The sequence below is a fragment of the Aulostomus chinensis genome, chromosome 10, assembly GCF_037954235.1.
Source record: "Aulostomus chinensis isolate RoL2024-O1b breed Wild chromosome 10, RoL_Achi_v1.0, whole genome shotgun sequence".
Taxonomy (NCBI): Eukaryota; Metazoa; Chordata; class Actinopteri; order Syngnathiformes; family Aulostomidae; genus Aulostomus; species Aulostomus chinensis.
In genome coordinates this window covers 10286713-10312711 of record NC_141329.1, presented here as the reverse complement: position 1 = coordinate 10312711, position 25999 = coordinate 10286713, and the positions used below count along the sequence as shown (strand labels likewise).

The 25999-nt window shown below is 41.6% G+C and overlaps 1 protein-coding gene across 4 annotated transcripts; it reads right to left on the bottom strand.

Annotated features, from left to right (window-relative positions):
- Positions 1 to 1194: 1194 nt before the first annotated feature.
- On the bottom strand, positions 1195 to 24920 carry acsl3a (acyl-CoA synthetase long chain family member 3a). Of its 4 annotated transcripts, none has more exons than XM_086215985.1 (15): positions 24786 to 24920; positions 19026 to 19583; positions 17095 to 17272; positions 13783 to 13892; positions 13283 to 13421; positions 10432 to 10582; positions 9512 to 9635; positions 9309 to 9380; positions 6318 to 6457; positions 6059 to 6231; positions 4769 to 4843; positions 4152 to 4343; positions 3827 to 3941; positions 2414 to 2571; positions 1195 to 2330 (listed from the first exon to the last, which is right to left on the bottom strand). In XM_086215985.1, the coding sequence occupies exons 2-15, from the start codon at positions 19398 to 19400 to the stop codon at positions 2173 to 2175; spliced, it is 2160 nt and encodes a 719-aa protein (XP_086072111.1). In that variant the 5' UTR covers positions 19401 to 19583; positions 24786 to 24920; the 3' UTR covers positions 1195 to 2172. The 4 variants fall into 4 exon arrangements, with proteins under 4 accessions (XP_086072111.1, XP_086072112.1, XP_086072110.1 ...); XM_086215986.1 differs by lacking the exon at positions 24786 to 24920 and adding an exon at positions 23221 to 23341; XM_086215984.1 differs by lacking the exon at positions 24786 to 24920 and adding an exon at positions 21438 to 21513 and having other exon boundaries at positions 10432 to 10579.
- Positions 24921 to 25999: the final 1079 nt, after the last annotated feature.

The window sequence follows — 25999 nt, the reverse complement described above, 5'->3', positions numbered from 1 at the left end:
GTATATATATATACGTGCAACCATCGGCACCAAAAAAATTAAAAAAGAGGAAAATAAAGTACATTTGGGTGAAGTGTAGGGGGGATGAAGTGGTGGTGGTGGTGGGGGGGGGGGTGTAGGGAGTCTCCCACCTCTTATTTCACTGGCTGTTGACGAGATGCATTTACAACTGGGTTGGTCACAGGGTTGTCTTGCTTGAAAAATTGAAATTTGTTTTATACGCTCCAGCTCACACACACCAACTCGAGCCTGTACCCATGGAACACTTACAGATATCTGAGCCAACCTGCCATGCAGACTGGCCCAGACTAGTGCAGTCAGGTGCAGAAAAAGATACATTGTGATGGTGAATCCTGCATCGGATCATCTGGTCTACTTCCAGATTTGGACTCAAGCAGCTCTTGTTAGCTGTTATGATCATCATCATCAAACCATGATGGTGTGATCGCTGCGGTTCATAGTGATATATTGGTTTTACACAGTGAAAGGTAAGTATTCCAGCTCTGCTCCAGTGTTTCTGCCTGTTAAAAGTCTAGGCTGCTAGAATCCACTGCAGCTAAGCTAACAAAACGCCAGCCATCAAGTGGGAGTCTGCACCTGCAAGTCCCTGGTTTGAGTCTGGGCCATCCTCGGTGCTGTCAGTGTGGGTTTCCTCCATGTGCTCCAGTTTCCCCCACCTTAAAAACATGTACATTGGCTAACGTCCCTGTCAGGGCTCCTGACTAAGGTGCGAAGACCGGAGTTAATCCCTGAATTCCTCAAATGGCTGCTCATGGCTTTATGGGGGAGGGATTTAAAAGCAGAGGACAACACACAGGAAAGACCTCCCTCATATGTTTGCTCTACAAATGATGGAGAATAGGTTTATTTCTTGTCATGCTCCTTCAAACGTGTTTTCCCAAATCAATTAAAAGGCTCCTGCACTTAGACCAAACACAAACTTTATTTAATTTAGGTGTTCTCCAAAGGCAAATTACAAATTAATGTTCAGGTGAAACTTAAGTTACAAGACATGATCTCCATTCAGTGAGTGGGGGGTGTGTGGGGGGGCTCACATGCTCTTTCTCCAACGATCATCGCTCTTTAGTACTGTATATGACGTACATGTCAAGCTCGTCATGAAATAGACCAGCAAGTAGAAGCTGTGAGTCACAAGAGAAGGCTGCACGTGTCATTTTAGGAGAGATGCTGATGTTGTGTTACACACACACACACACACACACACACACACACACACACACACAAACCAGAGGTCACGCTTGCTTAACTGTGCTTCGCCCGCTACATCAGTGCATACTGAAAAAGCTTTATTTATGTACATCTTTGTAATCAAGTCACATTTTTATATTGCACTATTTATCAGAAATGATTCTTCATATTTAATGCAAGCAGGCTAATCCTCTGTGGTCTGTTCGGCACATGGAAACTCTCACAGAGGGGGAAAAAAACCATAAACTGAACAACAATGCAGCTTTATAACAATAATCTTATACAATCAGTGTCAACAACCTCACTGCTGACAAAGAAGTAGTTACGTCAGAGGTGACCTCAGCATCCTCATCAACCTGCTTGTATTTGCCCTCAAATGACTTCTGAAATGAGGATGTGCTTGATGGCAGAGACATCCCGCCAGCATCAAGTCTGATTGCGGGTGGGTAATAAAATAAACTGTTCACAGAACATGTGGCTGTCTCCTGGCCTGCAGGAAACTGCTAAAGAATTTAGGGTTCTGGGAAAAAGTGAAAGAATGACAACATGGTAAAGCAAAGATTTCAAAGGAACCATAGTCAATCGAGTGAGTTATTGTTCAGGTCAAATAATAATACCGGTAACGATAATAATAATAATAATAATAACAATAATAATAATAAAAAAACCTGTCCAGAGCTTCTCCTGTGGCATACAGATGAGAGTTCAACAGACATCTGTTTCATAACTCACAACTGGAACAATAATGAGATCCACAGAGGTCGATCCACAGAGGTCACACACCTGGACCAGAAAGACAGTGGACAGGGAACTGTTGTGTGTCCTTAGTGCTTCTCTGTTGAAGCAGTCAAGTGATCTTTGTGTCCCTGTTTTTTTTCTGTTGACAGTGTAGAGGACAAGTTGGGCTTTTGGGGTCTGATGTTGGTCTGGTCCGTGGTTTGAGAATGCTTTGAGTGCTGGTCCTCATTTACCACCGTACATTCTCTCAATGTCTTCCTGGTAGTGTGTTTTCAGCTCCTTACGTTTAAGCTTGAATGCATCAGTCACTAGTCCTGTCTCAGGGGTCCAAGGGTCTGGACTCAGACGGATCTTGCGTGGGATCTCAAACCGCTCTAGCTGGGCTGCAACAAGAAGACACATGAACTTGTAACTCCCTTCCTCCCATGTGTGGACATCGAACCATCCGTTTGTGGCCTCCTCCTACCTGCTAGAGCAGCCTCAGTGATGACCTTGAGGACCAGCTCTTCCATGACTTTGCTGTTGCACAGCTCCTCCCATGAGCCCTTCACACCATACTGGTCAGCCAGAACCAGCAACTGCTTCTGATTGGGTACCACAAAGCCAATCACGTATGTCTCATCACTGTGGGGGGGTGTCAAAGGCAAAGACAGCATGAAGTCTCATGTTTGCATTCTAGCAACCAAATTTTGGACCAAATAAGGACATGGAGCACAAATATGAACATGCATGTGGAGATTAGTTCTTCAAGAATGAGGTATTTGTATATTAATAGAGAGTAAAAAAAACTTGATTTCCATCCATCGTCATCTTAGGCTTAGTCCTTACTAGTAAGGGTCGCGGGGGGGCTGGAGCCTATCCCAGCATCTACGGGCGAGAGGCGGGGTACACCCTGGACAGGTCGCCAGTCCAAAACTTGATTTCTTTTAAGTCAATTTAATTTGTATTTCTAAAGCTGTTCTTATGTGTTGTGTACATACTTTGCAATTTAAAGCTGCAGTACCAAAGCCACCACATGTTGTCCTGACACCTATCCAGCAGGATTGATTATTGTTGGATTTGGGTTTTTTTTTCTGGTGACAGGAGAGGTGGAAGTGGAATATTCACTCATTTCTTCTACGGGCTCTAATTTCCATCAGACGTAGCTGTGTCACACGATGGCAGTGCTAAGGCAATCCGAGCTGATCGCCACCGTTCTAGTCACGGCTACAAATTTGACCAGCCCAAGAACAACCACTGCATGCCGCTTTGCGAGGGACATGTAACGAGTGAAAAAAACCCTGAAACCACGCCCACTGGAGGGGAAGGAAATCAATGCCACAGGATGCAACAAAGAGATGAAATGCTTCTAGAATGCCCTAGAAAAAAAATGAACTGGAGTTAGTCTGACTAAAACCAAATTGTTAAAATACACAAAAACATTATTAGTCCAACTAATATTGTACTCTGAACTAACATACCTGGATAATGTCATTAGTAATCAAACCAGTCTGCGACGTATAGGCCTTGACTGATCTAACAGACTAGGCTGTCAGGGGACTAAGCAGTTAGCATCACTATGGCAGCCTCTAAATGTAGTTGAATGAGGGCGGGCATTTAATTGAATTTTTTATTTTCAATTAAAGTGGCTTCCAACAATAATGAAAAAAACAAAAACATGTCTGAGTGCCGTTTGCTGCTTGCTAGCTTGACGCCTCTTGGGTGACGAACAAAAGCAATGCAAGCAAAACAATGTACAAACTGTAGTTTTAAGTAGCAAACAAATGAGCACGACTCTTTGACATGTATTGATTTCTTAAGCATAACACATCAATGTGAACCTTGAATCTCTTTGTACTTCTTGTTGATGCGTTCACAACCGATGCCCTCCAACACCCACCTGTTGGCATAGGCACAGATGTTGTCCACCAGGGGGCAGTTCTTCAACATGGCCTCCACCTTCCCCAGGGACACATATTCTCCTGCCTGCAGCTTCACCAAGTCTTTCTTACGATCTGGAAGCAAAGGGTGGACAACTGCTTGTTATGTGTGAGTCCACATGCATGAATATATGTGTGTCTTAAAAAAAAAGGGGGGGGGGCGCACTGAGGGAAATGAGTCATTTTCCACTGTTTACATCTGATTGGTGTCAGATGAAAGAGAAGCCTTGGGGAATCCGCTTCCACCCACTCTTCCATTTAACTGTCACCCATTGCACCACTTACCAATTATCTTCAGGCATCCATCTTCGTGAAACTCTCCGATGTCTCCTGTGCAGAACCAGCGCTGACCGGTCTCATCTACAAAGAAATCTTTTTGGTTTTTTGCCTCGCTCTTGTAGTATCCCATGGTTACGTTGGGCCCTCCGATCAGAATTTCTCCTCGAGGATGTGGCTTGTCACTACTGTGGTAACCACCTGAAAGTTAGATGATTATCAGTGACGACTGCTATGAAATGATTTGTGCTACATAACTTGGAGGATAGAAAAATCTGACAGTGTGTTTACTTTATTTTCTATTTCTGCTCTGCAAGGAAAACAAGCAACAAAGTCAACTTGTTGAGAATCAAGATTTAACACAGCGTAATAAAAGTGAGCTATAATCCCTGACATGAAAAGAGCAGGGAACATTGTTATGTTTTCCTTACAAGGCAAAGAGCAGCTCCAGCCATCTTTCTTTTCATGACAACATTCTCACTGAGCTGGGAAATCAGTGATGGAAGGAACGTTAACTAAAAAGTGTGTGATAAGGAAACCTCTGAGACTCCATGTGGCTGTGTGTGTGTGTGTGTGTGTGTGTGTGTGTGTGTGTGTGTGTCTTCTCTCTATGTTGTCTCACTTACCCTCTACCCAGTCTTTGAGTTTGATCTCACAGCAAACCAGTGGCCCTCCCACTCTCCCAGTGCTATAATCCCACACTGGAACAGACAAAACATACACACACATACACCATCAGAAAACACACTAGCACCAAGGAATGACATTTATTACCATAGCAACATGACCCCACTTGCTCCCTTGCCATGCAAGCCCCATCCCAAAGGAATGTCACTTAACAGTGCTTTCCTGGCTGGAGTGACCGCAGTGGACAGTAACCAGCAGCAGGCTGTTCTGCTGGTTTAGTCTGCCTGGGAACATTTTCATTTTGTGACAAACTTATTGGTCACCATCACTGCAAATACAAATGGGTTTCTTTAATGTAGAAAATGAAAAAAATGATTTCCTTGTTTACTAGTTAAAGGAACGTCCACAATTTTTTTGTATTTATTTTATGAAATGTCAGCACATTTTCAGATCCCTTAGATTTAGACTCAAATAAACAGGCCGATAAATCTCTGCAGAGCGGGGTTTACAGAGTACAAGTAGTTACTTAATACTAATGTTGATTTTTCCATGCCGCTCCATCTTAATTCAACCTACTCCCTACTCCTTTTACCCCAGCTGACTCGCAATACATCTCCTGATCTCACATCCCTCCTGTACATTACTCACTCCCCTTCATGTCCTCCTACATTTCTTCCCACAGTTATGTAATAACGTGCTGCTGGGAAACGATTATCAATTTTATTAAAAAAACAAAACAAAAACAACTACTACGATTCGCGAGCGGCATGGCTCAGAGGTAGAGTGGCCGTCTAGCAACCAAAGGGTCCCTGGTTCGATCCTCACCTCCCCCAGTGACCATGTTGAAGTATCCTTGAGCAAGATACTGAGCCCCTAATTGCTCCTGATGGCCCTGCGACAGACTTGCGACCTGTCCAGGGTGCACCCCACCTCTCGCCCAGGGACAGCTGGGATAGGCTCCAGCCCCCCGCCCCCCACCTCCCAACTGGATGGACCAACTACTATCTATTTGTTGCTGTTAAACATTTAAAATGCCATCCTGCCTTTCCTTAATAGTTGATTTACAGTCAATCAAGTTCAGCTAAAACAGACATCTACATGTTGGATGCTAATTCAAGAACATGCAGTCATTATTACTGGAAAAACATCTGGACTGTCAGACTATAAAAAAGGTAGTGACTTCCTGTCCGACAGATGTTTTAGTATACTGCTCTTCTCCATTTGTGATATACCAATATATTTCATTAGCATGTAAACTCTGTTGCCATGTGACTCTCTTTCTTTCTTACACTCGCTGATGGTTCCAGCACCACAGGTCTCCGTCAGGCCATATCCCTGACCTACAGGGCAGCACAAACACACATTCATGAAGCGCTGTGTGGCGGCGGAGAGCGGGGCTCCACCTGATAACAAGACCCGTGTTTGTCCCCCGAGGAGAGAGCGAATTTTCTTGAAGACGAATCTAAACAGATAAAAGAAGGGACAGGAGAATGAGTGTGTTGATAGATACATATATATGATCATAAAGCTCCTGAAGCGCATACATACTTGTCACATAGAGGCGTGCTGTAACCTTTGGTGAGCTGCTCTAGTTTGTAGTTATATGCCAGAATGAAGAGTGTTCGTTGCATGAAGTTCATTTCCTCCACCTTGGCCATCACGTTCTTATAAATACGATCCATGATCTCCTTCAGATAAAGTGATGGGTTAGTCATACAGGAAGAAGTCAACAAGAAGTTGAGCTGAGAGGATGCGGAACTGTAGGGGAGATGATTTATTACAAATACTAAGAAAGTTGCAGCCAAATAGAATGGGAAGATAAGACAGTGAGAAGCCTTTCTTTCAGTTAATACACACAGATCCTTACATGGTGCCCAGCCAGTATTTAAAACCTTCAAGAGGAAAATCTGATGAGGAAACCTTCAACACAGCTCGAGCAGTATCTTACATATCTATGGTTGTTATTGGTCTAACAAGGGAAACTAAGAGTTCAAAAGAGGCCTGCAGTCCCAGCCACAGATATTCAGAATCACTTCCATCTTAGTGCACAAAATCAAGCTGTTCTGTTTTCAAATGCCATGTTAGTCCTATAATAAATTTCCCTTAATGTTGTGGTTATCCAAGACAGTAAATCAAGTCCAGTTTGGTTGTGTAACAGCAAGCCTTCCCAATGGATTTCTCATAACAAGTGACCTACAAAACCAGAAGAAACTTGACCGAAACCACCAGTGAATCTCTGTGAAAAATGAAAATGAGAATACGGCTGTCAACTTCTTCAATCTGTAAAAATAAGTCAAGATTCTGCAGGCAACATCAGCTATTTACAACCTGAAAACCTTACTCTAAGAGGCTGCTTATCTAAAAAATTTGGCAGTCTCTTAGGGTCCTAGGTTTTCAAACATGCATATCCAAAAAATTCAACTCTAGGTGCAGGACAGAAGCAAGAGTTCAGACATGAAAATCAGAGTCTGCACACTCAGTAGTGCTCCCAGTCAGTTTAATCGCAACTCACCACAGCATATGTATATGACAACTGTCTGATGAAGGGCTTGGTACCGAAATATCACATACATATCCTGAACAGGTAGTTGCTAAATCCAAGCTTTTTGCTTAAAATAGCAGTTGGCAGGTTGAAGATCTTGTCTTCAACCTGCCGGAAAAGTGCTCAAAAAACAAAACAAGTGTAAAGAGCGCTAGAATCTGCAGAATCGCGCAATAAATCTCTGAGTTTAGCTTCATAAAAGTTTTCACAGCTAGGGGATCTTAACAAGACACTCAACCAAAGGAACTTGTTAAATATTGTACTCTGGTTGGAAAGCAGTTGTAGCCGTGACGTGACTTGGTTTCTTCTAGCTAAAAGGTCAGAACTGGTAGAAACTTCATGGGTTACTTTGTTGAATTTTAAGAGGATCTTATTATGGAATAGAGTCCAAAAAAAAAAACAAAACTGGAGAGATATGAAAGAGCACAAAAATGATTAACAACCAGCTGGTCCCTGTGTGTGTGTGTGTGTGTGTGTGTGTGTGTGTGTACGATATGTTTGTGTGACAGTGGGAGAGGAAGTCGGCACAGGATTCATGCAGCCTGTTGTCATATCACAGCAAACAGTTTGCGTGTGTGTGTGTGTGTGTATGTGTGTGTGTGTGTGTGTGTGTGTGTGTATTTGTGTGTGGGTAGGAGTGCATTTCGTGGGGATGACCACATGGGGCTTTCTCACGTTCTGTTCACAGCTGTGAATGGTTCCAGACACTGAGGCCCTCTGCCCTTTACACTACGACCACTGGGAGATGCGGGACAGGGGCCGGGATGGGGGGGGGGGGGGGGGGGTGCAGTCATGAGATAGAGGCAGAATACAGCAGGGAATGTATATTGTTGTGAACCAGTCAAACCAGTCAGCCAGCGTGTAGCAGCGGAACCATATCATGTTGTTATCAACTCTCCTCGTATCAAACCTGTCGTGTCAAGCATATGTATGTACATTTCTTACAAGTGTAAAAATATCACTGGACTCACTCTAAAATGTTTTGAATAACACAAACCCCGAGATTATAGTCATTGAAAATGATTAATAGACCCTTTTCACAGAAGCTACTTTGATGTGTAATTGCAGAGTAAACCATGGTAATTCATAACATTACTGATGGTTCAGTTCTGGTTTGTTATTGTGTATGTCGGCTCATTGGAATGGCGGCTGTGACATTAAATAGACTGGGACCATAATTATAAAACAATAAAAAAAATCATATGAATTTCATTAATAACAGCTATGTTTATCTGCTAAGATATGTCAAAAATTATAAAGCACTTTACAGTTAAAAGGTGAATAACCTTTACTTAAATACTATGATGACGGAAAATTGAAGGTAATAATACACTAAAACAATCATCAAACAGTAAAAACAATAAGAATAAAGGCCAAAAAATGTGAGTTTTTTTTTTTTTTTAAGTGACTTAAAAGAATGTACAAGTTTCCCTTATCTCCTATGGGCTAGACAGAAGTCTGGGCCCCTCTTTGAGGTTTGACTCCCACACATCCAGGAATGACCTACCAGAGAATATCCAGCTATATGTTGGCTCATAGTGGGTTAGGAAGTCAGCTCCTGTAAATGTTCTTGACTTAACCTCCTACCAATCTTAAAAAACAATCAATACAATTTTATAAAGCCTATACTAAAACTGATCGCGAGTCAGGGCAGCTATTTTAAAATTGGTGAGATGTGTTCTGTCGGGAAAAAATGAAAAACTACATGGCTGTTAAAAGGGTCTATTCCTCAAAGTCACTTCCAGATGAATGTGTGATTTGAGCCCCTGAGTTTCTAATGTTCTGGTTTAGAATTCTTTAGTGACAGAGCAGCATGATCCGGTGATGAGAGGCAGAGTATCAACATCATATCTAGCAGATGTAGGCCTGCTGTCACTGCTACTCTGCAGACTGAAATATGAGTTAAATTAAACACAGATCTAAGAGGAGTGATACTGTGTATATTCAGGCTTCAAAGACAGTCTTACTGCACAGTACAATGAGTTGTTTGGACATACCGGGACAGCTGCCATCAGAGTAGGCTTCAGGACACTGGTGTCTCCTTTGCTGCCTTGCTTGATCTTAGTTGACTATGAGAGGAAGACAAGAATCAAAATCACAAACACTATTCCAAGCTTCTAATTGTGAAGTAAAGTTTTCTTTGTCGTCATGATGCAACGATGAGTTTGCCTCTGTTCAAGAAGGGGTACTTGTACTGTACCTGGTCCGCCAGAGTCTGAGGTGAGGAATAGCCGATCCTACAGCCGTGAGAAACACATACAAGCTCTGCACTCAGCTCCAGGACATGAGCCAGAGGCAGGTAGCCGATGTAGGTGTCTTCCTCACTGTCAACACAAATACAGTACTAAGTCAGTCGAGCACCAGGTGTCATAAAATGAAACTTGAGACTTTTCTTTGTTTTTGTTGCTTAATATGATTTGCTGGCTCTCCTTATGAATATAAGTATTTCTGGATCATCTAAAGTCCAATGAAATTTGGGAAAAAGACTCCCATCCTCCCAGATCTTTCCCTCCATCCTTCACTCCCTTCAGCATTTCCTCTCATTCCCATCTCATTCCCCAGAAAGAGGGGTCGGTGTTTGTTTTAATGTAAACACTTCTGTGATATGATGCTATGAGCTCAATGACTCATACCTTCGCACGTGCAAAGTTGACATGAGCCAGGAAGTGGCCCAATAGATCATCTGGCATTCCTCCTCCTAAACACAGCGTTCAGCAAAACCTTATATCCCACATACCCCTTGACCGCGGACATTAGTCATAGAAGAAAGTTGGAAACAGATAAGAGTGCTCTCTGGCCAGTTATGAGGCAATTTATACAGCATTCTTTTTTTTATTAGAAACAACAGGACTCTAGAATTAGGTCCATGATTCCTCACCTGGGGTACGCTTTCAGTGGCATTTTGTGCTCTTCTTTCGAAGAGGAAACACTCTTCAGTTCTGATATAACTGATGATATAGCATCATCGATACTAAGCTTTTCAGCAGCCACCATCACTGTTGTGTGAGCTCTTCAGGTTGCAATCTCTTAAAATCAGCTGCCTTGCAAGCTAAAGATATATGGCTGATGGGCTGGCTTTCCTGTTGCGTGTTGGTGTATCTGTTTCTATGAGAAACCTACCACAGGTTGGGTATCCGCTCAGCCATTCCAGTGATGCCAGCAATAATGTTGCTGTGGGAGATCATGACGCCCTTTGGGATTCCTGTGGACCCACTGGTGTACATGATGACTGCAATGTCTGAGGGTAGAGGCCGCTTTCGCTCACATGCTGCTGTATGATGAACAGAAACAGACATAAGCATAATACTACAGAGCTACATTATAATGGCACAACATGTACACACATTAAAACATGCAGTATTACAGTACACGTGCAGAAGAAAAAGGAAGTACACTTGATGTCAGAGCTCAGGAAATATTTCAAAGTGACAGTAGTTCTCTGTGTTAAAGTTCAAAAACTAGGATGGAAAACTGTCATTTGTCATATTAAACAATCAGGACCCTCTTGGAGTGGTGGACCATTTCTGTCTCTTCCCCATGCCCGTAATGTTTTTTTTTTTTAATTCCTCTTTGCCTCTTTCAACTATCATTTCACCTTTTCAGATGCTCCATTTAACTTAATCCACTAAAAAGGTGCTTTATATTTCCTCTGTCGATACAACCTCAGACACATTACCACATTTGCGGGCTAAAAGTGAGTCTTCAATAAATCTAACCCCAGCTGCCAGCTTTGGCTCTGGGTTCTTTGTTCACCTTTAATATTATTTCATATTGCTTCCAGTCTCTTCCAGTACTGTAATGTAACTGATGCTCCCCGGAGCTTAAAAATATTCTCATAATTCAAAAAAATCAAGGCGCAGTCTAAGCACTGGGATCAGCTTCAGGCCATGTATAAAAATTCCAAATCAACAAAAAATGAAGAGTATTATGGAGGAAGTCATGACGTCACTCTGGAAGGAGACTGCTTCAGCCAGTAATAATAAAAAGCTTGATTATTATATCAACAAAGAACTATACACATGGGCATATCAGAATTATATTATTAAGATAGCCATGCAGACATCTGAACCTACCCTTTAGCAAAAATGCCCCTGAGCAATAAAAATTTACCACAGCTAACCCATGCAGGTTTAAATACAGAGAAATACTTCAATTTGAACGTGACCTTCGTCTGACCAGGGCTTGTCAGCATAATGGTTTCCAACGAAGCAATGGTACACATGCACTGGAAGTTGAATGTCATTATTCATGAAATGTGTCCATACGTGACATCATGTACTGATTGGAACTGGGGTGAAAAGCTGCCATCATGTAGAGGGGCAAGACATGACAGCCATTTCAGTGGATATGGTGGTGTACACTTTCACGGTGGTTGGATGTTGGAGAAGTGGTTCATAGGCTTTTTGAGAATCTGACAGTCAGCTTGGCACTCATCTGCGACTCCCATGATTCCTGGTAGAATTGTTGCATCAGATCGCATTTGGTGCATAAATCAATGTCTGCAACACAGCCATTGCAATCAAGACCTTGAGGTTGCGGTGCAGATTTTTTTTTAGTTAGGACGTCACGTGTTTAGGGGACAGGGTACACAGTCAGACGAGCCCTGCCATGTGATCCTGCTCTTGGACTCCAACTGACTGAATAAACAAGTAAAAGTGTTGGTTTGCTAGGCAAGCAGCAGAGTGCTCTTCATGTGGGAAGTGAGACTTGGGTCTTGTTTTTATTCTCAGTTCAGCATAGTTTAGAACACAAACAGAATTAGGATGTCTGAGCACAGCGGGCCCTGACAAACCAAACAGAGGATGAAGGGGGGCATGAAGGAGAGGAAGGGAGAGTGAAGTACATTACAATCACAATGGGAGGGCCTCGCTCCTTCCTCTGGCTTGGATACGAGGCATGTAGGAGTATCAGAGTTGATGTCATGTGAAGTTAACAGTACTGTGTGGAAACTTCACCCTCCCCTCCATCCCTGTGCTCCATCCTCCCTATATGAACTTACTTCCTTCTCAAAATTTTTCACCACAACAGCACCCGTGGCTCTTGTTTGGGGTTAGATAGTTGAAAAAAAACAAAACAAAACAAATCAAAACAAAACAAATAAATAAAAACTGAGAAGGAGGCGAGGATTTGTCCTTATTTATCCAATCCATTTACTGTGTATCACCCCTAATCTGAGACAGATGGGAGCACTTCCTCATTCACATGACCTAATGGGACTGATACCAACCCACCTACAGTACATCCCCTACAGCAAGGACACAACAGAACCCCACTGCAACCATCCCCATTCAGAGCACAACAATCAGTTTCAAAGTATTTACTGAGGATTAATGGAAAGAATTGATTTCTGTGGGATGCTCTTTTGATTATGCTAATTTGCACTAGCAGATCTTAATAAAGAAATCCATATGAAGTAGAATAAGAAAAGTATTATCATCTAAATATGATTAAAACCTCTTATTTGCAAGACATTTTCGATATAAGGTCATGAGACAAAATGCTGGTAACTCTGGTTTGGACTTTAAAGTAATATTTGTATATTTAAAGTATATTTTGAGTACTTGACAGGCAAAGTATTGCTTTAATGTGTTGCAATTTATACACTTGAAATATATATATGTAAAAAGGTTTGGCTGAAATTAAAAGTTATAAATATGATTGGATGTAGTGAAGTATCTGTAAAAAAACATGTGATACTGCATCATTCTGTTATTCTTCCTGCGACTTTGCTTGCAATTGGTAGAAGTCTTATAAAAAAAAAATACTATAACACTCTGCCAGGATAATTTTAAAGCACACAACTTTTTGAGGGAGTATTTTATCATGTATGACTGAAGAAATGCATGTATTTGAGTCAAATTCAAGTCAATTGAGGCCTTCTTAGATTTTGATAAATGTAACCAGGTTTTGTTGTATTAACTAGTTTAATAAAATCCATATCAAACACACAAACACATAGGTGAAGGCTTACCATTTTCTGACCTGGCTCCCAGCTTCTGAACGGCGGCCATGTTGTGGATAGTAATGCCTCGGGGGAAGCCAGGCCACGAGGTGGGTGAATTGTCCACTACAATGACATGCTGCAGCCTCGGGACTTCAATTAGGATACCCTGAAACAGAGTTATGACAAGCATACACATGTTGTTTATACATTAGCACAAGATGGAAACCAAGGCTCCTCTTTGTCAACTACAAACACCATGCACATTATCTTCAAGGCTGAAAGTGGCATAAGAGAGGAAGGAAGTATGAGCAGAGGAGCTGTGTTTATTCCACTCGGATAAAAGTACCAGAGCATTATTTGACTTTGGAGAGTCAACCTGTCTGACATGGGCTTTAACACAGAGCATATGCACTCCTTCCTACTTATATGTCTCTATGGCGACAGGCTCCTCTTCCCCTCCTTACTCACACACTCACACTGACTGAATGAGTCATACTGTCGTTGAGGGTTGCCGCTGTTGTTCTAACCTTGAGTCTGGTCTCCAGGAGCTCTCTGCTGGTGATGATGTGGGTGACTTGTGTCTCATTTAGTCCGTGAGCAATGGCTGGACCCCCCAGCGTTGAATAGAGTGTAACCACTGCAAAACACAGATAACAACAGTATTCGTTAAAATGAAATCAGCTTGACCATTCAATCACAACATTATTTTAATGGACTGTCTTGATTTCTTTAATGTAGTAACTTCTTATTCCTGTAGACATAATGTAACACACACAAGATACATATTTGGCTAAGTGCTTGTGTTTTGGTACATGCTTCCATGTAGGAGCATCTGTTATCAGGGATATTACAGTTTCATGTTTGAATTGTTCTATTTAAATCTAGTCCTGATATGTTAGATATGATTAGTTTGATGCAGTTTCTTTTGTTAAAAGAATGTGGACAGCTTTGGTTAAATGAATAGCGAAGGAGCGAGAAAGAGAAAGAGAGAGAGAAAGAGCCGGAGAGAGCCAGAGAGAGAAAGAGCAAACACTGAGTAGCGGCAAGTAACCCAGTGTCCCTGCACTGACAGAAGACACATGGGTTTATGGGACAGGGTTTAAGTGACATCACAGTATTGCGTCATGGAAGTCCAATATTTCCTGCTCTGTGACTGCAAGTATGAGGGCCATGACACCTCCTGCCGTGAGATCTAAATAAAAGATTGGGACCCAGCGTGAAACATTTTATCACAGAAAACATCCTCAATAAAGCAGCAGCAGATGTGCAAAAAACGGCTGACGGACATGTTTTTTGTCTTTTTATTTTCCATAGAACACATAGTTGCCTATGAAATATTAAACACAAGAGTCCAACTCCTGCCGCTGCACAGTATGCAGTAAGCTCCAGCAACCGATATTAGAGCATGAATTCATGGGAGAATAGCATTATTAAAAAATGCTTGCAGCGTAATATCATTCCTCTTAGTCACAGTAGTGACAAGTGCAAAGAAACAGACAACGCATGCACGCAACCACACACACAAACACACTACTTGAGTTCACTGGGGGCCTTTGGCTGACTCCATGTTGCCTCTGTCAACATCAGATGCTCACGTAGACTCTCTCACCCTTCCTCTGACGCCATCACTCTCCCTCTCTTCCCTCTCCTCCATCTCTTCCCCTATCACTCCATCCAACCTTTAACTCCTCTTTAACCTCAACCCCCCTCCCTCCTGCACTGTGTTAGCTCTGTGCTGGGCCCCGCATTTGTGTTTGCGAGCAAGACTGATGCACTATAAAGATGTTTTATTGGCTTGTATTTGCAGCGCATTTCCAGTTTAATGGAGCATAAACCAAAGCACAAAGAAAATTAAGGCTCCTTCAAAGATCATCACAAAGATTAAGTGAACTCTAAGTGCCGCTGTGAAGGCTCATTATATTGAAATTTTGGTGCAGACATGAAAGAGTAAATCAGTACTGAATCCCTCAATTGCAGGAAGTATGAACTTTTTAAAGTCCTGCCTGTTTAATATGCGGTAACACAAACATAAACATCTTTTCATAGAGGCTGTGTGTAAACTACTGACAACTGACATGAGCTGAATCTCTCTTCTGCTATATCTATGCGTTAAACTGAAAACAAATGACAGAGGAAACAAACATAAACAAAACCCTCTTTGAGTGTGTGCGCGCGCATGCGTGTACTCCATTTGCGAGTGTATGCAGCACTCTTATAATCATAAAATCACAAACGCTTGACCACACATGTACAGTGTACAAGATGAAAAATGTGAAAAATATTAAAAAGGCACTGCTGTGAGTATTTCACTTTGATTCTATCACAAAAATAGGAAGGTGGTGTTGAAGAGAAAGGAGTGAATGTGAATAAACGGGTCACTTATATAACAGTGAAACAGAAAGGACATAGTGATCCTGCTCTGTCTCAGCACAGCGCCACTTTATGAGTTGTCCCCTTCGTCCGTATTAGAGTGTGCGCGCATGCACACACACAGACACACACACAGACACACACACACACACACACACACACACACACACACACACACACACACACACACACACAAAAGACAACGAATCAGACACACATGGAAGATGCTCACTTGGAAGGACCACAGTGAAGAGAACAGTCACAGTCCAGTACAATCAAAAAGGAACGTACTGAACAATGTTGTTGTGTTCATCTTCACATATTTAGACTCCATTAAATCCCTTGAACAGTGAGTTAACAGCCATGCTGGTGCCCCCTTGAGGACAAACATCTTTCAAAGTATAACAACAATGCTGACACATCCTTATGTTAAACATTATATTTTTCATGTTAGCATGCGATTTGCTCATCAGAAGCAAACATAAAGAGGGCATCATTCGTGCAATTGTTTTTCAAAACAACTTAGCATGTCGAGGCTTCAGGAAATTTAGATTACATCGGACGCGTGGAAGCTTTGTGTAGCTTTTTTTATGTTTTTTTTTTTCTTTAAGCAGTGCTCGTGGACTAAAAACACTGCACCCAAAATTCCATTAGTATGAGTGTAAGGAGTGAAATGATTGTTCACATTCAGGATTATTACCCCTTAAAGAGGACCAGCGTCTACTCCAGTCTAGCTTGACCATGCTCCTTCCTTGGATGACTAGTGAACATAAAGTGCCCTCTGCTGGCCAGACTTTGTTTAATACCTTCCTTCGCCTAAAGTGAGATACCATGACAGTAAACAGTGACCATTCATTCATTCAAGGAGCAAATTTTTAACCCTAAATGTATAAACCCTCAATTTAGTCCTATAGACAGGTAGCAAAGCCGGATTATTTTAACTCCTTACTCTTCACGTCTACTGCTTTAAACAGACAAAACCTACATTTGCAATAATTTTAATATCATCAGAGGTACACAATAGATGCTACAGAAAGCATTGATGCTTTGCTTCCTGTCTGTAAGATTAACATGCGGGGTTTTGTTATTTTTTAAAGTTCTGTAGTAAGAAAGAATTTGTAAAAACTTTTCATGAACGATTCCCATTGTTCTTAACTTTGAACTCAAAATTAAATTGTAATCAAAGTAATTGCTCTGGTTAGTGATTCTGACAACCTAATTAAATGACTTTCACTGGGCTACTAAATGCGATTACAAGCTCACTAAAATGTAGTAACTTTTCATCGCCTAAAACTATGAGTGATAAAGTAAAAAGGCACTGAAATTAATACATGTTTTCATGCTACGCCTAAATCTGATACATGGCTATTTTTAAAAAGAATTAACAGAGCTCAAAATAATTATACTTCATTCCTTGATAAAGTAAGATAGCACTTCATGCAGGTCATTATAACATTGTATTTACTTACATGGGAAATTGTACATAAAGCAGGCCTGGGCAGCTATGATCCACTCAGCTCTTGTCTCACAAAAGATGGCGATGTTGTTTTTTGGTCGTTGCCCCAGTGATGCCAGACCACTGCCCAGCTGGACTGCTGCAGAGAAGGTCTCCTTGTAGGAGAGCCAGCGGTACTCACCAAGAACCACCTGCAGGGGTCGGTACAGAGAGAGGGAGAGTGAGGAAGTGATGAGTACTGTAGAAGTAGTATGTACTATATTCCTCTCAGTAAAAGGAAGTATTTTCACATAAAGTTACAGTATAACACCCTCACCAACCAAAGAACAGTTGAAGATGACTCAGAAATCAGGAGTTGTATCTTGTGGTCACATGTTTGCTTTGTTTCATATTAAAATATCACAGGAAAGACATCAACCGTTCAGCATTACCAAACAGAGCAAGTTCCTCATCTGCTGACATGCTGCATACTGCTTCATTTTCATCATGAACATCACAACAAGATAAACACATGCTTCTTGATATACTCTGGTAAAATTAAATCGCATGTGACATAAAGTATACTGTACGTCCCAGCTTCCTCACACGCATTTGTGAGGTTATAATGGCTCCCAGTGGATACAAAGGTGTACTGCACATACAAAAGACAATAATTACTGGTTGGAAACAATCACTGGAGGCTGAATGGCTGGAGCATGTTTTTCTGCTGCAGTAAGAGTTTCAACAGCGAGCTTTAGATGGATTGGAAGGATCAGGCTGATAGGATTAGTGTTGTAATTCACATGTCAAATAACTTCCCCTTAAACAAAGTGGTACTTCTTAAGTTATTATTTTTCAATTGTGAATACAGGTTTTTAAAAGTAACAAAAACCAAAAAAAACTGTCAAATTTATTGGTTTTTTTTGGTGTTATTGTTGTTGCTCAGAATACCCTCTCCCGTCCACCTCCCTCCTCCTCTTTTCATTCCATATTCCTCCTCTCCTCTCCTCTCTGTCCTCTATCCGCATTTGTAAGGTCAGTGGAATCTAGGTCGTCTCGCAGTTGCAGTCTGGTAACAATGTGGAACTTGGAAAATTTTACATGGTTTTCATACTGAAAGATGCACACTGGAACACTGCCTAACAGTACTTCTAACATGTTGTTGTCTGTGTGACGGTGAGAAATACTGATAAATAAAATAATCCCATTCAGTTCTCTCTGTTCCTTATCACTTGTTCATTGCTGTACGCTCTTGACACTTTTTCTCCCCCTTGCTTGGTTTTTCTATCCTCACAATTTCTTTCCACCTTCATTTTATTTCCTCTCGTTATTTAGCCTCTGTTTATTGACAGGAAATCAACTATTTAATCTCCCAATCATTATTTTTGCCATTCTCTAAAGATAAACAAATGCCAAATATTTTCAGCTTCAAGTTTCTCGCATGACAAGATGTGAATATGTTTTGTGGCACGAAATCTATTTGTTTGGTAGATTTGGACTATTGATTAAACCAAACAAGGGGAATTAGAAGAAAAAAAATAACAACATGTGTTTAATTTCTCACAAGTGAAGAGTTCAAGTTAATTTGTTCATCCTGCCCTCTGAAACAGGCTGCTGGAAGAACAATCATAACAAACCATCGCTAGCGTTGCTCTTCATCCCCTTGTGGCAGAAATGAGTACAACATCAACAAACACTCAAAAACGGCAAAAAAATTATCATCCGTGAAAAAAAAAAACATGTAGAAAAAGGATAAACACAAAAAGCTTTGCCACGTATTTGCCTTTAGGACCTGTGACCAGATTGAATTATTTTGGAGATAAATGTAATTAAAGGCACACGTCGATGTATCACTGCTTTTATTTGCTATTGGAGGGATTTCCAACAGATTCCTACAGTACCTCATGTTGTATTTGGTGGCTTTCTTGCCCAGTGTTTTTGTTATACTATTTTCCCCACTTTTACCTTCTTGAACACCTTTCCATTGCCCTGGCGCTCGTCCTCCTCACTGATCACCTCCCTTGTGCCAAGACAGTCTCTGTGGGGGAAGGTTGTGGCTGCGTACTCAAAGATCTTATCAAGGGTGTCAAGTCCTGGCTTCGGTATTGTCACCAGCTTCTTGGTGGCGCTCACTGCTCGGTAGGGTCCCTCAGGACACCCCAGAACTGACCGAGCCTTCAGTCTCTTGGCCCTATCCTGCTCCGAGCCATAGAATCCACCGTCAGGTTCCGAACTCCAGCTGATGATGTAAGAGGGCAGGAAGGTAATGAAGGTGTAGATCCACACCATGAGGTGGAAGAGGAGTAGCAGCATGGGATTCAGGTCCTCTTTCAGTTTCATCTTGGTGAAGGAGCGGGGACGGAGCTGAAGAGGGGTGAGAGGAGCGTACGGAAGAAGCTGAGCTATTAGAAAATGTCTATACTCCGGTTGTTGTCTTCGCCACCTTCCTCTCCAGTCTTCTTCCTTGTATTTCTCTCTTCTGGTTCTTGTATTCCCTGGCAACAAAATGGTCCACAACAACTCCTAGGAAAAAAAGTGACAGTAAGCAATAGTGTAAGACTTGTGGTCTGAGAAGCTTGACTCAATCAGAAAGTGAAACCAAATGATGAGTCACATGCTTCAGCACAAAAGCAGAAGAAAAATTTAGTTCCTGAAAGACCAAAATGTGACTAACACACTGGTGTCCATCCAGCACAACCCACTGTTATGTCACCTACCATTAGTGTCAAAGAAATAAAAAAAAAGAAAAGTGAGGGAAAATGGGAAAGAAGGGAAGGAAGGCAAAGAAAAAAATATCTGGAAAACGAGGATAACAGAAGAGGATGTGAAAAAGACAAATGGAACTGGACATGAGGGACACAAAGAGTGATGCATTTTTTAGGAGGTTTTTGAAGGATCGTATGCGAGTGTGTCTGACAGGGTACACACCACTAGACAGGGGGAGAGAAGTATGCTGAGTGTCTATACTGCCAAGAAGCTGATTCCCTCTACCCATCTGCACAAGTTTCCTCTGGGTGAAATGTGTGGGGGCCGTCTGTTAACTTTTTAACATCATCTTTGGACATGCATCAGCCTAGCAGGGTGGTAGGCTGATGTGAGGACTGTCACATGTAGACGAAGGTGCTGGCAGAGTTTGGGAGCTGTCCAGAGTTCTGAACCCAGATCTCTCTCCTTGTTATCACTGAGGGCTTTTGTCAAACCGGACCCAAATCACCCACAGTATCCACTGTCTGCCACAGTAAAGGCTGTACCAAACCAATTAACGAAGTGGGGGAGGGTTTGAGTAAGGCCCTTGCTCTCTACATTCTTAGAGATGGATGTCAACACAATTCTTAGCTTTAAGATGAGTTAGGTGACAGTATTATTGATCAAACAGTGACTTATTAATGTGGCCTGTGTCGATACATTTCTGTAGCTTTATGTCTGATATTTGTTTGAAATCTTGAGGTGCCATAAATTAAAAGTATATTTTTCTGCAAATCTCTTACATTGAATGTTATATGAAATGTTCAACAACAATTATCTTCTAGGGTGTGAAACAGCTGTTCGACAGCTTTCCTTTAGTCTATGGCTACTTTGTGACTGGCGGGCTGCTATAGTCGTGGTCCATCTGTGACTTTGCACATCTCCACCTCCCCCTACTCGTCAAAGGTGGGAATGTAACAGTGGCTACGTCCACTCATTTTGCACAGTCTATAAAAATAACTTTGTGTATATTGATGTTTCTATTCAGTCATCAACTGCTACTACTGTGCAGCTCATAAACTATTCCCCTGCTGACATGACTGGAGGAAAAACACGCTCTAAGAGCCCACAACAGTACTATTTAGCAGCACTAATACATTATTCATATGAGGGAGAGGCTCATCTCGCTTCCCTGAAACATTACATCCCTCCCCTTCTTCTCCCAAAACTGACTCACTCACTCACTCACACCCACTTCCCTCCCAAATACCCATCAGGTGTCTTTTTGAGATTCATAAATAAAGCAGACTTCACTAGCAGGCTCCTCCCCTCTCTACAGCACTGTTGTTCTGCAGGTGTCCCCTTACTCAGCCAGGCTGCAGCTCACCAAAACAGATGTTTAACACCAACGCCTGCACTCATCAGTGTTTGTTGTCTGTTCTTTTGTTATTACTTATTCAAATACCAGAAGCCAGGGTCAGTGTCATTAAGGGCACAGTGGTGTTCTGTTGTCAGCTGGGAAAAACAAATGATCAGACAGGAAGACGACTCAGCAGAGCAAGAAAACTTCAATTTGCTCCACTGGAAACTTGATGTGGTAACATAATCTGGCTATCATAAAAATATCTTTAAATCCACATTCAGTAACTCAGTTCTACATTTTGTTGTTCGATAATACAACTTTTTAATTACCTCCACCAACGAGCTCATGTGGTCACCGGTCTTTTGGTCTTTTAGCAAGGTTGTGGATGGATTTCTATGAAATTTAGCAGGATGGTAGACCTTCAGTTGAAGAACAACAGTTACAGATTAGAATAGATCCAGAGCTGGATCCAGATCTGATGAGGTCCTAATGCCCTCAAATTTTAATCTTAAACTAGGATGATTGTAAGTCACTTGGAAACACATCTGTTGATTCCAATACTTAAAAAAAAAAAAATCATTATCATTATCAACATGATATTGTTGGTTTTGTTTAAGGTAGCATCATCAGGCTCTAGAAACAATATAGCACACAAATACATTCAATTCAATAAAAAGAGCAGAAAATATGGATTGGTGGCGTGTCTCTTTACACAGTTACGTTATGGTGCATTCACGGTCCAGCACGAGCTATGGAATGGAATCTGGATCGATATCCCAATCAGTACCATCATTTTGACATCCAATCTGTGAATGCTGTACCAAATTTAAATATTCCCATTCCACTATCCCACCACTAATTTTACCATCTCTGTTTAAAAGGACAGCTGTGACAGTACAACATGCAGGTATTCTGAAGAACCAAGTCTTCATATTTCACACTCAAGACACTGTAGGCCCTAGAGCAAATGGTTTCCAGAAATGGTCCACAGAGAGCTTCTGGGGCCTCAAAAAGCGAGGTTGCTTCAGTCACTTATCCACATTTCACTGAGTTAGGCAACACACTGTACAAAAAGGCTCTTTCTATTCCAGACAGGGACAAAATAGACATAGGCTTACTGGATGTACATATTAGAAAACCCACCCGTGGCAATTCGTCTCAATATCTAAATTACATGAGATGCAATATGTGCTAAAGGCTAAATATTGTTCAAAACACCATTCTAAAAAATTTTCATTTTGATGCTGCAGACTTAAAAAAAAAATCTTTGTTTGATCCTGCAAAAATCGCACAGCAAACTTTCAACATGGTTTTAAATTGTTAATAATGACACAATAATAATAATTTATTCTATTATTGTCAATCATACCTCAATTTCAATACTAGTCCATATAATGGAAACTAAATCCAAATTGTTCAGTCACACTGCAGTAACATCATCGCCTCTGGAGGAACACAGTGGAATTAGAGAACAAGACAGACTGGTGCTAGCTTGTTCTGGTGCTGACAAAGTCTTGCAAGCCTTTATCAGTTAGTTTCAAGCTATTAATGTATTAATTACAGTTTGATTCAGAAATTCATAATGAATCACAGTGATCAGACAGAGCACAAATCACAAATATATTCCATTTACAGTTATCTAAAACTGAGAAAAATATCAAACCTTTAGCTTGTCATTTCTCCTGAATTAATGTCCTGCATCAGAGCTGCTGTTGATTCAGTCTCACTTGAACGACCAACTAATCATTTGTGCACTATGCCTGGTGGTATGACATAAAATTTTGGACTGATTGCGTTGTGCCGGGTACGGCTAGTCTGATAACACATGGGTGGAGAATTCAAACAAAGGGCATAACTGCTTTACCAAACCCAGAGATGTGTGAGTAGAACATCAACCATACCCGCATATACATTATCTTTGTCACAGTACCAACCAGAGAGACACATCAGAGAGACATACTACTACACAATCCCAACTCCTCTATTCTATGTCTCCAAGTTCAAGACACAAACATGCACCAGAGCTACACACAGACATACAGACACACACACACACACACACACACACACACACACACACACACACACACTAGCTTGACTCTAATCTCCTACCTTTATCGAGGACCGTTAGCTACAATGGGTAGTACTTGTTCAGTGGGTGGCTTTATAAGCGGTCGCTTTGCAGGCTGCCCTCAATACTGGATTAATGAGCAATATTGTGACATGGTCTACGTATCGGTGGGGTGAGCAGGCTTGCGTGTGTGTAACTCATTGCTTCCTCAAGAGATTGTGTAAATGGGATCTTTTGTGTGCCAATGCCATCATGCTTTCACCCACTCGGCTAAGCAGGCAGGCTGAAGTCTTGCAGAAACATCAACACAGCCATTGTGGTGAAATGATGCACCAACGCACGCCTTGTTCACAAGGGTCAATGTGTGTGTGTGTGTGTGTGTGTGTGTGTGTGTGTGTGTGTGTGTGTGTGTGTGTGTGTGTGTGTGAAACAGGAGGGGGAGTGTGTTTGTATGTATGAGCACAGGGCAGTAATGCAGGCATTAGGTGTATTTGCAGATTTGAGAGAATGACACAATCAAAAGCTTGCAGTTTACTAGGAGCTGTATGATATAACTGAGACGGAAAGCACCAAACACAATTGGCTGGATTATGATGATCAGACTGCTGCTTGCTGTGTGTGTGGTGGCAGACACGCAACCTACTCGTTTCTCAACTCTGATCTGTCCTCCTGACATGACTTAATGGTTATTTATAAACCAGTCAATAGCATCTGATAACAAGCACCAAAGTAAACAACTGAGAAAGCATTGTGCTTTTCTTTAGCTCAACAAACTTAAAATATGTTGTATATCACTATGATCATCAACAGGGGTGTGTTTTAGTGTATTCCCTCAAGATTTCTCACTCCAGTGTAGCAAACACAGCATTGTTGTGATGGGCCAAAGATTTTCAGTGCTGATTCATTCAAAGTACAAGGACTTATTCAACTTTTCTGCATTAAATCAGTCTAAATGCGTGTTCCACCACTTGTGTCAATTGTCATATTACCGTTTGTGAGCCAAAAAATGGAAATAAAAACACGTTAGAATCATGACATTTTAAAATCTATCCTTAGATAAGAAAGTATTATAATTTAGATGTCATCATGAGTAGTCTAAAACACAGATGCTGAAGATGCCGCTATAAAGAGATACCAGTGTGGTAGTTTCCGGTTACCAATTTCAAAATAAAACATCTCGAAATCGTCAGTTTTCTCGTGACAGTTTGGTTGCTGTACCGACCATAAAGGTGAAATTACCAAACAAACGTACTAATTGTCCAAACACACATCGTACATTCCCGTTTATCAGCAGAATAACAACACAATTAACTCCTGACACCACACACTCATAACCTCGACCCTCTTGCATGGTTAGAAATAATCAGTTGTAGCACAATTTTCGTGCCCTTCAATTGCTACTCTGGGTCATTCACAGCGTTTAACCGGTGTGTAAAGAACAGCGGCTAACTTAGCTCCGTGCGCGTGAGACTCGTTTTATTTTGCACACGGTTAAAGCGCAGCCCTCCCACAGTTGTTCCTGTGTGTCTGAGGCGGCTTAACAACCACATCATCCGGCAGAGCCGGGGGATGTCAGGCAACGCTCCGCAGCGGAGGGGGAACTCACCTGGGTTTCTCCGGGTCCCACACGGACAGACAGGGAGACGGGCCTCCGCCTCACCTTGTTCAGGCTCGGTACATGAAGTCATTCCCGCTCGCGTGCAGCTGAGCGATGATGGACGGCGGGCTGGGGGGGCGAATTTCCTCGCGCTATGATTGGACTCGTGAAGGTGGCGCGTGCTGGGGGCCGGGCTGGGTTAGAGGAGAGGGGGGCGCGATGATACTGCACGGGTTACTCACGGTCACAAGGCCACGCGCACGGCGCACCCATTGGTTAACGTGCAACAAAACTTGCCAATTGTGTGTTTTCTGTAGGAATAACTCATTTATAAATTATTGTCCCATTCACCAAGCTTGTAGCCAAAATAATTTAGGTCCGTGCTCCTTATTAAGGGTCATAATTTAAATTTATATTGACATGGAGACATTAAGTCAGTGTTTCCAGAAACCCGTGACTACATATTCATTATACTGAGAATTCTCCAGTTTGGTCGTCAAGCCCGACCAAAACACACAAATGTACATCTGTCAAAACATTTACATTGTGTTAAAGCAGATGTCTACGACAGTGGGGGACCTCTGTATAAATGTACCCTCCTCATGTATTTCACCCTTGCATATGGATACACTTTAACACACAGACACACACACACACACAAACACACACATACAAAGAGGCTGATGAGGACAGGGAGTATACTCGTGATCCAGATGTCTGAGGGAAAAGTGAGAATGTGAAATGACAACCTGCTGAGTGCAAGCCTTGGCATACCATGCTCACACTGTGACATCACTTGAGGCTATTACCATCTCTGTAATAACATATACTGTTAATAAATCTCCAGAGTATCTCCATCATGATTTCAGCTTCTGTAAGCCAGTGAAACTTTCACTGCTCAAACACCATTGACATGTGGTCTCTAGACATATTCTAAATATGCTACCTAAAAGCAGTAGCTTTGATTTAATAAATTCATCTGGCCTTCATAAAAAATTAAAGAATTATAAAAAAATAAAAGTCTCACTGATCTTATCATCTGGGGAGTTCAATGAATTTTAGTTTTTAAAAAGAGTTTTTTTTTCTCCCCTTTTTTTTCTCCCCTTTACATGTTCAGTTTGCTCCGTGGTCAAGGCTTGCATGCAGTTCTTTGATGTATATTATAAAACAGTGTGAAAATATAAAAAAGTTTATGTTTTTTGTATAATTTCATGAAAACATAT

Excerpts from the sequence above, each read along its gene's own strand:
- acsl3a (XM_086215983.1), bottom strand. Across the intron at positions 13,422-13,782 it reads TCCTGGAGACCAGACTCAAG|GGTATCCTAATTGAAGTCCC; the intron begins GTTAGAACAACA and ends ACTCTGTTTCAG. Across the intron at positions 9,636-10,431 it reads GAGCGGATACCCAACCTGTG|TGAGGAAGACACCTACATCG; the intron begins GTAGGTTTCTCA and ends TTGTGTTGACAG.